This window comes from Equus quagga, chromosome 8 (assembly GCF_021613505.1).
Source record: "Equus quagga isolate Etosha38 chromosome 8, UCLA_HA_Equagga_1.0, whole genome shotgun sequence".
Taxonomy (NCBI): Eukaryota; Metazoa; Chordata; class Mammalia; order Perissodactyla; family Equidae; genus Equus; species Equus quagga.
This window is the reverse complement of record NC_060274.1, coordinates 103257207-103271248: the sequence shown is the minus strand read 5'-3', so window position 1 is coordinate 103271248 and position 14042 is coordinate 103257207. Positions and strand designations below refer to the sequence as shown.

The 14042-nt window shown below is 36.7% G+C and overlaps 1 protein-coding gene across 3 annotated transcripts in view; it reads left to right on the top strand.

The window, feature by feature from the left end:
- The window catches only part of CADPS2 (calcium dependent secretion activator 2), a 495748-nt gene that overhangs the window by 410997 nt on the left and 70709 nt on the right, over positions 1–14042 (top strand). For all 3 annotated transcript variants that reach the window (XM_046669954.1, XM_046669956.1, XM_046669955.1), the window contains one exon: positions 10779–10935. In XM_046669954.1, coding sequence (XP_046525910.1) covers positions 10779–10935 — 157 coding nt within the window. The remainder of the gene's footprint in view (positions 1–10778; positions 10936–14042) is intronic.

Here is a 14042-nt window from a genome sequence, read left to right as displayed (position 1 = left end):
TCTATCCTTCAGCAGTTTCTCAGTTAGGCAGGTTTCGTGTCCTTCAGATCTTTGACAATAACTTACTTATAAGACAGTCCTCCCTGCTCTCTGAAGGCCCCTCCATCTCTCCTCTTGGACTTTTCTTCTGAATTTCTGTGTTTTCTCTTTAGAAAGATAGTTTAAGCTCCTTTCCAGAAAATCTTTAAGGCTGTCTCCACATTCCCATGAGGAGACCGCATCTGACCAGAAATGTAGGCAAACTGTTCTGACAGCTGTCTTTCCAGGGCCACTCAATTTGACAAAGCGGGAAAGTCCCAGGTGCTGATGGGAAAGCCTTATGCCCTCACCAGCACACCTGCCCCACACACACCATTTTACTGGTAGGAAAACAGACCCAGAAAGGGTGAGCAACTTGCCAGAGGTGCACAGCTGATTAGTGACTGAGTGAAGATTCAGGCAAGACTCTAGACTCCAGTACTTGCTAGCGAACCACATTGTTATTTCTCAGTTTAAATCTTAAATCGAGTGGCCAGAAGGGTCATCGTGCCCTGGTTCTGCTGCCAGGTTTGACACTCGGCATCATAGCATGGATGTAAACACAGAGGGGGTGATTACAGTGCAAGCCTGGAGGCCTCCCATTCCTTTCTGTCTTTCTCGTCCTTTCCTTGCACTCTGGCATATCCTAGGACTCTGCCTAAAGGGAGGGAGCACTGAGAATATCAGTAGAGGGGTGGAGGGAAGAAACATGAGCAACCTGGGCACAGCTCAAGTTGTTACTTTGTTGCTTATTAGTGCAGCAGAATCTTGATTTAAAGTCCCTAACATATTATAAATACAATGTTGTCCATCCTATCGGTGACACCATAGGCAAGAAGGATGTCTAGCAGTAATTTAGTATTTGCAACTTAACCCTCAGTTGACTGCAAGTGGTTGATAGGTCCTGCGCTCAGCAGGCTGTGTCCCGGGCTGCTCGAGCAGCAGAGCCAGGACAGGGAGAGGAGTTTCGCATGGACACACATATTTGTGCATGTGCTCACTCACACGGACATCAGTGTCTGAACCAGATTATGCTTCTGAATGGATTCTAGCCAAAAGAGAAAGAGGATTTGAGGGCTTTTTTTTCTCTGTTTGTTTTTGCTTACAGTCACACGCCACGTAACATTTCAGTCAGTGACAGACTGCATATACAACGGTGGTCCTATAAGATTAGTACCATAGAGACTAGGAGGTGGTAGCCTATCCCATCTAGGTTTGTGTAGGTACGCTCTCTGATGTTCACACAACGACAGAATCTCCTAATAATGCATTTCTCAGAATGTATTGCCATAGTTAAATGACACGACTGTATTTGTGTTCTTAATCCTCTCCACCAGCATGCCATCTAAGGAACATCTTAAAGTGCGTTTATGCAAAAAACTGTCATGAACAAGATGTGGTTACCACCAACTACTATCTAAATTACAATAATCTCAACAGTTGAATTAATCTTAATGACAGTATTTATATCTGGATAGCCAGGGAGGTAAACCAACATTTTTTTTAGAGTGGAACTAGATAGAGGGTTAGACTAGCCTCTGGTCCAAGAAATGTCTCATTTTAGAAGATGACCAGGAAGTGTTTTTTGTAAAGCTATGTTATAAAGGCAGAATTCTGTTTGCAGTAGTGACTCTCAAATGAAATTGCATGGGCATAAATACCCTACCAAAAATGCTTGCTAATTACTAATTTTTAAATATATAATAAAGTAGTACTTTACCCTGACATTTTTTGAAGTATTTTCATCTCATCATCTCATTTGGTTATTTATGTATTTATATTCATGTACAAGCTCAATTAGGGAGAGAATTTTGGTGAATCAAGAGCAGCAAAAAACTTATGATTAGCTTGACAGTAGTTTAGGTGTCACCCTGAAGGTTCTAGTCCATTCTGCTGGCTCTAAAAGAGCTTAAAAATTTCTAGAATATTGCCCCTCAGCATCACGCTGCTCTGTGTATGTTGGGGGTGGGAGGTTACCCTAGACACTAGACTGTCTCCAGAGCTTTCAGGATCATCCACAAAATACAGGATTACAAACTGATCTTTTCGTGGGGAAAAATAAACACATAATACCTTCCAAAATCAGATTCACTGTTTTTACTCATTTAGCCATCCTCCTGTTTTTTTGTAAATTATAAATTTTTACTATATTTTGAGAGTAAAAGTAATTAAAAGCCTCAGACCTCAAGAAATTAGAAAAGATATAAGCAAATCAGATCATAATAGATCCTCTGGCAAGAAAAAAATCAGAGGACAGTAGCACTAGTCTGCAGTGATCTGCAAAATATGATTGATAGATAAACAGACCGACCAACCAACAGATAGATAGCTGGACAGATAATGTGAAATATATAGTTAATTAAGAAGATGTTATATGTGCAAGAGCTTGGTCTCTACACTCCAGCTAGCCTGGATTCAAATCCTTGCTTTGTTACCTACCAACTGTATGACTTTGGGCAAGTTACTTAATCTCTGAGTTTGCTAACATATAAAATAAGGATAATTATACCATTTACTTGAAAGGGATTAGATAACGTATAAAGAGCCTTTAGAACAGTACTTGGAACGTAGAAACTATTCAGTCCATGTTGGACATTATTATTTTTAAAACATCTAAACTCACATTAAAAGATCTGTGTGAATTTCAACTCGTTTTTGTAATGACTGGTAATGAATAATAGTTTTTTACTTTTGTACAGCAAGAGATTTTCATATTCATTGAATTTTCAAAACAACCCTGGAGGAGGCTAGGGCAAGTATTGATTGTTATTGCCAATTTGCAGATGAGCAAATGGAAATCCACCCAGGGAACTGATTTTTCCATGATCACTCTAGTCTCACCAAGTTCAAAAACTCAGTTCTCTGCTTCCAGTTTCAGGGTTCATTCTTACCTGCCACTGTTTTTGACTACATTCAGTAAACAAACACAGCTTTCAAAGTATTGTCAGCCTGCCACATACGTTGTTTTCACTGTACCAGATTTATTTATTGTTAGAACTTTGATAGAAATGGTATGGCTATAGGATTACAGTCCAGTTTTGTTTTGTATTTCTTAATCAAATTAAGCATTGCCTTCTATTAGCAGTAGAGCCAAGATAACTTTAACCCAGATGATCCTGACTTTTGATTGGTGCCCTATACATAGATGCATTTCTGGGAGGGGTTTTCTCTTCCTTGGTCAAGACCTGCATGCTGTGGAGCCTCAGCCATCCCCAGGAAGTACTTTAGGAAGGAAGTATCCCCCAGAATACTCTAGGAAGGAAGTTATACAGCCTCTCTTTCCACTACCAACTGAGGGTGGAATGGCTGGCCACCCAGCCGGATGGCAAAAAAGAGGAGAGGATGGGTGGTAGAACTGAACCTGTGTTCTAAGCCTGCGACCCTCACTGCTTTTCATTTTCAAAGACAGTGACTGCTTAAAGCTTTCTCTGACCATCATTAGGAGAACAATAAGCATTCATCACAGATTGGCTTACATCCACCAATATTATCAAGGAATACAATTTGAGATATAAATACATACTTCTGTAAAACATAATGGAAAATTTTGAGTTGATGGTAAAGTCTTGCCAACCCCAAGCTGTTTTTTTTAAAAGAAAATTATATTCCATTCCTCATCATGGTTCTGTCCTCCAAGTAAACTTTAAAAAGAGCTTTGGAAATTTTTCTCAAAGTCTTGAGACATTTCTGACCTAACATGACTGTTATTTTCTTAATTTTAACCTTTTGCAAAGGTTTTTATTGTGAACTGGCAGTGAGGCTTTGAAAATGTCTCTCTTTGTAGCACTGCATTTTTACCAGGATTTCTGTTCTCAGAGTGAGGAGTCTCGGTTCTTCTGTGTGTCACCACCATAGCTCTAAAAGACAGGAACAGGATATATGGAATGAAACTGCATGCTATTTTATCTTTTACCTTTATATTATTTGTCATATACGCAATCTAGTAGCTATTTAAACAAAAACTATTCAAAGATAACATTTTCAAAGAGCAACAGCTCACTTTACGTAGAATATACCATTTCCAACAGCTTTTCACATTGATATCGTTGTAACAGCAAAGTTGAAGTTACAAACATTGAGCCGGGCATTAAAATGTCCCTAACTCTAAAGTTATTTATACTGCACCCTCTTCCTTTAGTCAGCATTTCCTTCTATTTACCATCTGCTAGTTAGTTACATGGTAATATTTTTTACTAATATATTGAACGTTAACCACGTTGTTGCAAATGGCATGATTTCCTTCTTAAGGCTGAAAAATATTCCATTATATATAAATATCATATTTTCTTTATCCATTCCTCCATCAATGTACATTTAGGTTGCTTCCATGTCTGATCTTAGCTACTGGTATGAATAATGCTGTATTGAACGTGGCAGTGCAGATATCTCTTTGAGATTCTGAGTGCAGTTCCTTCAGACTTATACTTAGAGGTAGGGTTGATGCATCATATGATACCTCTGTTTTTAAATTTTTTATTTCCTGAGGAAAATTCACCCTGAGCTAACATCCATGCCAGTTTTCCTCTATTTTTTAGTTAGTGGGTCACCAGCACAGCATGGCCACCAACAGAGCAGTGTAGGTCCATGCCCAGGAACCGAACCCTGACCTCTCAAGTGGAGCGTGCTTAACTTAAGCACTGGCCCACCAGGCCTGGCCCCATTTTTTAATTTTTTGAGGAACATCCATACTGTTTTCCGTGGTGTCTGTACCAACTTATGTTCCCACCAATAGTGTACAAGAGTTCTCTTTTGTCTACATTCTCAAGAAAATTTATCATTGGTTTCTTTTATAATAGCTATCCTAACAGGTGTGAGGTGATAATTCACTGTGGTTTTGATTTGCATTTGAAAATCACATTATGATTATTGATGTTGAGGACCTTTTCATATACCTGTTGGCCATTTGTAAGTCTTCTTTGGAGAAATGTCTATTCAAGTTCTTTATCTATCTTTTAATCAAGTTATTTGGGGTTTTCTGCTACTGAGTTGTAGGAGTTCTTTATATATTTTGGATATTAACTCTTTATCAGATATATTTTTTGCAAATATTTTCTCCCATTCCATAGCTTACCTTTGTACTTTGTTGATGGCTTCCTTTGCTGTGCAGAAGCTTTTTAGTTTCATGTAGTCATATTTATCTATTTGTGCTTTTTTCATCAGAGCTTTTGTGTCATATCCAAAAAATCATTGCTGAAGCCAATGTCAAGAAGATTTTTCCATATGTTTTATTCCAGGAGTTTCACAGTTTCAAGTCTTACATTTAAGTCTTTAATCCATTTTGTGTTGAGTTTTGTGTATGATGTAAGATAAGGGTCTAGTTTCATTGTTTTACATGTGAATATCCAGTTTTCCCAGCACCATTTATTGAAGAGACTCTCCTTTCCTTATCATGTATTCTTGGCAGCCTTGTCAAAGATTAGTCGACCATATATGCATGGGTTTATTTCTGAACTCTCTATTCTGTTTCATTGGTCTGTGCGTGTGTTTTTATGCCAGCACTATATTGTTCTGATTACCATAGCTTAGTAATATATTTTGAAATAAAAAAATGTGATGTCTCCAGCTTTGTTGTTCTTTCTTAAGATTGTTCTGGCTATCTGGGGCCTTTTGTGGTTCCATATGAACTTTAGGATTGTTTTTTCTATTTCTATGAAAAATGCCGGTGGAATTTTAATAACAATTGTATTGAATCTATAGATTGTTTTGGGTAGTGTGGACATTTTAACAATGGATAAATTCCTAGAAACATCCAACCTATCAAGACTGAATCAAAAAAAAAAAAAACTTGAATGAACGACCAACAAGTAAGTAATTTGAATGAGTAATCAACAATCTCTCATCAAGAAAAAGCCTAGGAACAATCCTTCTTGAACTCTTTCAAAAAAAATAGAAGAGGGAATGCTTCCAAACTCATTTTATGAGGACAGCATCACCTTGATATCAAAGCCAGACAAAGACACTACAAGAGAAGAAAACTGCAAGCCAATATCCTTGATGAACATGGATGTGAAAATCCTCAACAAAATATTAGCACATCGATTTCCACAGCATATTAAAAGGCTCATAAATCTCACTTGGTTACAAAAATGGTTCAACATACACAAATAGATCATTGTAATACTCTACATTAGCAGAAAGAAGGATAAAAATTACGTGATCATCTCAGTAGATGCAGAAAAAGCATTTAACAAAATTAAACACTTTGCATGATAAAAATTCTCAACAAATTAGGTATAGAAGGTACTTAACCTGAACACAGTAAAGACCTTATGTGAAAAGCCCACAGTTAACATCATAACTCAGTGGTGAAAAACTGAAAATTTTCCCTCTAATGTAGCAGTATATTCCCAGAATATAGCAAGGATGTCCACTCTCGCCACTTTTGTCAACGTAGTGCTGGAAATCCATTCCAGAGCAATCAGGCAAGAGAAGGAAACAAAAGGCACCCACACTGGAGATGTGGAAGTAAAATTATCTCTGCAGATGATGTGCTTTTGTGTGGGGAAACCATAAAAACTCTGTAAAAAACGCTGTTGCAACTAATGAACAAATTCAGCAAAATTGCAGGATGTAAAATCAACGGCATTTCTGTACACCAACAGCAAACTATCCAAAAAGGAAATTAAGAAACAATCTCATTTACAGTGGCATCAGAAAAAATAAAGTTTTTAGAAATGTATTTAACCAAGGAGGTTAAAGATTTGTACACTGAAAAATATAAAACACTGATGAAAGAAGGTAGAGCAGTCACAAATAGTGGAAAGACATCTGGTGTTCATGGATTGGAAGAATTTGTGTCGTCTAGTCCTGCAGGCTGTTCTTTTTGGGAGGTTTTTGATGACTGATTCAAATTATTTATTTGTTTTTGGTCTGTTCAAGTTTTCTGTTTCTTCTTGATTTAGTCATGATAGGCTGTATGTTTCCAGGAATTTATCTATTTCTTCTAAGTTGTTCAATTTGTTAATGTACAGTTGTTCATAATAGTCTCATCATCTTTTTTTGTTCCTTTGATGTCAGTTGTAATTTTTCCTCTTCCATTTATGATTTTATTTACTTGAGTCTTCTCTCCTTTTTTCTTTGTTAGTCTAACTAAGGTTTGTTGATATTGTTTATCTTTTCAAAAAACCAACTTTAGGTTTATTGATCTTTTCTATTATTTTTCCATTCTCTATTTCACTTATTTATGTTCTAATCTTTATTACTTACTTTCTTCTCCAAACTTCAGACTTAGTTTGTTCTTCTTTCTCTAGATCCTTGAGGTGTAACATTAGGTTGTTTATTTGATGTCTGTCTTCTTTATATAGGGGTTTATTGCTGTAAACTTCCTTTTTAGTATTGCTCTTACTCTGTCCCATAAGTTTTGGTATGTTGTGTTTTTGTTTTTGTTTGTCTAAAGATATTTTCTGTTTCCCTTTTGATTTCTTCTTTGACTCAGTGGTTGCTGAAGACTGTCTTGTTGAATCTACATGTATCTGAATTTTTCTGTTTTCCTTTTGTTATTGATTTCTAATTTCATTCCATTGCTGTTGGAAAAGATACTTGGGATGATTTCCATCTTCTTAAATTTGTTGACTTTTTTTTTTTCACTTAGCCATGTGATCTATCCTGGAGAATGTTGTGTGTGTGCTTGAGAAGAATGTGTAGTCTGCTGCCGATAGGGGAATGTTCTGTTTATGTCTATTAGGTCCATTTGGTCTATAGTGTTGTTCAAGTCTGCTATTTTCTGTCTGGGTGATATGTTCATCATTGAAAGTGCAGTATTAAGTTTCCTATTGTAATTGCATTGCTATCCATTTCTCCTTTCAGATCTGTCAGTGTTTGCTTTGCATATTTAGATGCTGTGATGTTGGGTGCATATATATTTATAATTGTTCTATCTTCCTGGTGATTGACCCTTTCTTCATTATATAATGACCTTCTTTGTCTCTTGAGACAGGTTTTGACTTAAAGTCTATTTTATTTGATGTAAATATAGCCATCTTGCTCTCTTTGGGTTACCATTTGCATGGAATATCTTTTTCCATTCCTTCACTTTCAGCCTAGGTGTATCCTTAAATCTAGAGTCTCTCATAAGCAGCATGTACTTGGATCTTGTTGTTTTATCCCTTCAGCAGTCTTTGTCTTTTGATTGGGGGGTTTAATCCATTTGCATTTAAAGTAATTGTTGATAAGTAAAGACTTACCTCTCAACTGGACTCCAGAGCTTGTAACAGTCTATTTTAAACTGATAACTTAAATTCAATCATATACGAAAACCTTATACTTTTACTTCCCACACATACACACTATGTTATTGATGTGAGGATTTACTTTGTCTATACTATGTATCCATTAACAAATTTTTGTAGTAATAGTTATTTTTAATACTTTTCTCTTTTAGATTTTATACTAGGGTTAAAAGTGATTTATGCACCACCATTACAGTATAACATTAGCATTTATCTATATATTTATGTTTACCAGTGAGGTTTATACTTTCATATAGATTTGTGTTGCTCTTTAGCATCCTTTTGTTTCAATTTGAATTCCTTTTAGCACTTTTTGTAAGGTAGGTCTAGTGGTGATGAACTTGCTCAGTTTTTGTTTGGGAAAGTCTTTCTCTTCTTCATTTTTAAAGGAGTTTTGCTGAGTATAGTATTCTTGGTCGACAGTTTTTTCTTTAGCATTTTGTATGTATCTTACCACTCTCTCTAAGCCTCCGAGATTTCTGCTGAGAAATCTGCTATTGGTCTTAGGAGGGGAGGGGGTTCCCTTGTATACGATGATTCAATTTTCTCTTGTTGCTTTTAAATTATTTCTTTGACTTCTGACAATTTAATTATACTGTATCTTAGTATGGACCTCTTGGGTCAATCCATTTGGTGTCCTTTGGGCTTCGTTAATCTAGATGTCCATTTCCCTCTCCAGATTTGGGAAATTTTCAGCCACTATTTCTTTAAATAATCTTTCTGCCCCTTTGTTTTTCTCTTCTCTTTCTGGGACTCCCATAATACATATCATTGGTTTGCTTGAAGATGTTCTGTAAATTCGATTGGCTTTCTTCACTCTTTTTCAGTCATTTTTCTTTTTGTTCCTCTGACTGGGTAACTTCAAATAACTTGTCTTCAAGTTCACTGATTCTTTCCTCTGCTTGATCAAATCTACTATTGAAGTTCTCTATTGAATTTCTTTTAGTCATTGTATTTTTCAGCTCCAGAATATTTGTTTGGTTCTTTTTTATTGTTTGTCTCTTTGTTGAACTTCTCATTTTTTTTCATATATTGTTTTCTTGATTTCATTTATTTGTCTTATTCTCTTATAGCTCACTGAGCTTCTTTAAGATGATTTTTGAACTCTTTCAGGCAGTTTGTAGATCTTCATTTCTTTGGAGTTGGTTACTGGGGCTTTGTTTTGTTCTTTTGTTGGTGGTATATTTCTTTGATTCTTATGATCCTTGTAGCCTTGCATTGGCGTCTGTGCATTTGGAGAAGCAATCACCTCTTCCAGTCTTCGCGGACTAGCTTCCACTGTGAAAATCATTCAACAGTCAGCCAAGCCAGAGAGTCTGGGTGGACTGGTTGCTGGGATCTATGGGTGCGTGGGCTGGCAGGGACCATGAGCAGGTGGGGCTGCTGCTAGGGTCCATGGGCTTGTAGCCTGCTTCTGGGATCCATGAGCTTACAGGCTTGGTGCTGTGGTTTATAGTCAGGCCACATTATTTTCAAGAACTTTCTAGAAAGCAAATATTATTTTCACCCACCTAAACAGAGATTTTTTAAAGTGATTCTTTCCATTACCTAAAAGACATTAGAAAATGCCTATCTGAGTATAAAGTAATAAACAGAACAGACACAGACTTGTCTTTCTAGTGTTTGTAGTCTAATTTAAGAGGCAGACATTAACACATTCATATATGGGGGCTGGCCCCGTGGCTGAGTGGTTAAGTTCACGTGCTCCACTGCAGGCGGCCCAGTGTTTTGTTGGTTCGAATCCTGGGCGCAGATATGGCACTGCTCATCAAACCATGCTGAGGCAGCATCCCACATGGCACAACTAGAAGGACCCACAATGAAAAATATACAACTATGTACTGGGGGCCTTTGGGGAGAAAAAGGGGAAAAAAATCTTAAAAAAAAAAGAAAAGCAAAAAAGACTTAAAAAAAATTCTTTATTAAAAAAAAAATTTCATATATGTAGTCCCATATGCAATGCTAAGACCTGTGAAATAAAAATAACATGCATCAGAGAGATGTCTACGAGAACCTAATTTACATTGGAAGATCAGGAAATCACTCTCAATGAAAGTGTGTTTTAGCTTTAGAACTTAGATTCATTAAAAAAAATACTACAAGTAAAAGGTAGTATTTTTTAAATGTGAGAATAAATTTTATAGATATGCATTTAAATAATAAGCAAATTTGACATCGTTGAATAAAATATCAAATCTAAAATAGAATTAAAATGTAAAATGACATTCATTGCTTTATTTAAAAAAAACCATGTTTAATTTAGAATTTCAATTTTAGAAATTTGAAAAATTTGTAAAACCAAAAAAATTTCCTTGTATCTAATAATTTAAACATGACTACTGTGAATGTTTTGGTGTATTTATTTCCAAAATTTCTTCTTTCTGTTAGTAGAAATATTAAAACATTTGGTATCATACTCTACAACATTCTACTACAATTTCACTTTTACTGACATGTTTTCAAGGGGCACCATATTAGTGTATGCTTTTGACAAGTAATCTATGTTTACATTATTTCTTCTTCCTTTTGTAGGCCTTTGCCTGGTGGCCCGATTTATTGGCAGAGCATGCAGAGAAATTTTGGGCTTTATTCACAGTGGATATGGATACTGCACTAGAGGCTCAACCACAAGACTCCTGGGATAGTTTTCCTCTTTTCCAACTGCTTAATAATTTCCTCAGAAATGACAGTAAGCACTTGCATTTTCTTTAGTATGTCAAATGGGGAAGGATGGGGAGACTGCTGTGTGTGTTATTATGTATTTACAGAGCTCTCACACTCACCCAACAAGAGTTGACATAGATAACAACATTTGCTCAGCCTCCCTGAATATGTCAGGCCAGGGATTGTGGGAGACCAGCAACACTCCCACATTGCTCCATTGGCCTCTGAAATTCCTCTTATTCCTAGCTTCCCGCCTTTATTGAGAACTGATAACATAGGTGCTCTTCTCATTGTATCTGTGAATCAAAAGATCTTCAAAGGTTAACATTCCTAAAGCACTTAAAAATACTTATGTCTCTGAAAGACACCTTAGAAATTTATCGTTATTCTAGAAATCATGTTATGTTAAGGCTTCTCCTAACATGCATTGTGATAATACTGTTTGCCTGAGAGAGTTTGAGTTCTATAGAAGAGAGTGTAATATTGCTCTGTGGTATGGTTTGCTCTCTCAGTACTTAGAAATTAAAGAGAACGTGAAGATTCTCTCTTGAGACTTCTTTCCCAATGCGGTAATAACTTTCACAGTTATTCTGGTCCATGGTCTTCTAGCAGCCAGTACAAACACAGTTTTTTATCAGGATTTTAGAGGGGCATTTGTTAGCATACAGATTCTTGGGCCTTTCCTATGATGATTCTGTTTAAAGTTTCCGTTAAACCCAAGTTTGGTTACTACTGACAGCCTTTGCTTCAACACTTGCAATGATCATGGGGTCACTAACTCCCTATTCTATACAGTTAATCTAATCGTAAACCTACTTGCATTCTGCCTCCTCCTAACCTTTGGTTCTGACTAATTCTACTTGATCAATGTAACAGTCTTCTTCTGTTTCATATTTCCTTCTCCAAGCCATTATTCCCAGGTCATTCAGTTTTTCCTCCCATGATAGCATTTCTGAGCCTATGACCATTCTTATCACCTTCATCTGAATAGACCTGAATCCGTTTTTTAGTATTGCTCTGGAGTGTGGTGCCGAGAACACAGTGAGCACAATGTGAGCTGAGTAGCCCAGACCCCGATGAGAGCTGCCTTCCGTCTCCTCTGTCTTCCTGCAGCCCCCAGCAGCTCTAACTCTCCCAGGAACTTTGTCACACTGTTGATACATTTCAAACTTGCTGTGTTTAAAGCTACAATCTTTTTGCTGCTCTCTTTCCAGAACATCACTACTACGTACTTCTAGGTTTATGTGTAAATCCTTATTTTTACGTTTATCTTCATGTATTAAAAAATTACTCTATTGGTTTTGTTCATCACTCTAGTCCATCATTTCTTAACTTTCTTTGGTTATTCATCCCTTTGAGTCCGTGATAAAGCTGCAGTTGTTTTACTGGAAAAAGAATCCACGTAGAGGGGCTGGCCCCGTGGCCGAGTGGTTAAGTTCGCGCGCTCCGCTGCAGGCGGCCCAGTGTTTCGTTGGTTCGAATCCTGGGCGCGGACGTGACACTGCTCGTCGAACCACGCTGAGGCAGCGTCCCACATACCACAACTAGAAGGACCCACAACGAAGAATATACAACTATGTACCGGGGGGCTTTGGGGAGAAAAAGGAAAAAATAAAATCTTTAAAAAAAAAAAGAATCCACGTAGATATGAAACTGGGTGTAGTATCAGACTCCCCATGGACATCCAGATTTTGGACACCAGGTTAAGAACCTCTGTTATAGTGAGAGAGGCATCGTGTTGCACTAATTAATACATGGACTTTGGTGCCAGACAGATTCTCATATATCTCTGCCACTTTCTACTTGACCTTTGACAGTGGCTTAACCTCTGTAAACTTTAGGTTCTTCGTCTATAAAAGAAGGAAAATAATAGTACCTACAGTTGTCATTGATGGTAAGGATTAAATAAGAGAGTAGCTCACGTATAATAGGTGCTAAATAAATATTATAGATATTAGTCTGTTAAAGTTTCAGTCTTAATTCTTTTGACCATCTTGTTCATTCTCCTATCCAATTTCACTTCCAAAAAATCTTATTGCAAAGTCCAGGAGCAAAGCTACAATTCCTATTTCAGATTCAGCCACAATGTCTGCTCTCAGAAGTTGCTAACCCCACACTCAATAATCCATATGTGAATCATTCCTTCTGCAAATTCTCCTCAGCCAGGTTTTAAGTTCCAGTTTGGTTCCCTCCTGTCAGCTAGCAGACTTTGAATAACCCTCTGCCTTTCCTAGTCTCTTATCATCATTATCATCATTCAGTTTCTGCTAAGAAAAATTACATCAGGTTTAATATTATTTTAAGACAAATATAGAACAGTGAACCTGCCAAAAATGAATACACATAGTATACATTAAGTCCCTAAATGAGAATAAATAAGTATAGGATTATTTCTAACACTGCTTCCCTATTTGCATGAAAACTCAAGAGTTGATCATAGATTTAGTTTGGAATTTATTCAAAGATGAGGTATTTATTAAGTTCATACTCAGTAAAGATGAATTATTTAACTTATTCAATATATTAGAATTTATTTTATGAAGAAAACAAACATTGTAGATGTTAGGAATTTTCTTGGGGAACCTCTACTGCAACTCCAATGAATTAGCATCTTTTAGTATTTATTTATTTATTTGTTTGTTTATTTGAGGAAGATTAGCACTGAGCTAACATCTGCTGCCAATCTTCCTCTTTTTTTTTCCCCCCTGAGGAAGACTGGCCCTGAGCTAACATCTGTGCCCATCTTCCCCTATTTTTTTATGTGGGGTGCCTGCCACAGCATGACTTAACAAGTGGTACCATGTCCGCACCTGGGATCCAAACCAGCAAACCCTGGGCCACCAAAGCGGAACATTCGAACTTAACTGCTGTGCCGCCAGACCAGCCCGCAAATATTTATTTTTAAGAAAAGCTCTTACATTACAAGTATGAATGTATGAGAATTATAGAAAAAGGAACACTAAAATGAGAATAGCAGAAATTTGATTTTCAGCCAGACTTGCAAATATTTAATTCAAAAGAGTTTCATATTCCCCTCCTGATTTAAATAATTTCTATAACATTGGCTTCTATTAAATGCGTAAAGTGTTGTTTTATGTTATTTTGATGTACGTTACTCAAAACACAGAAGCA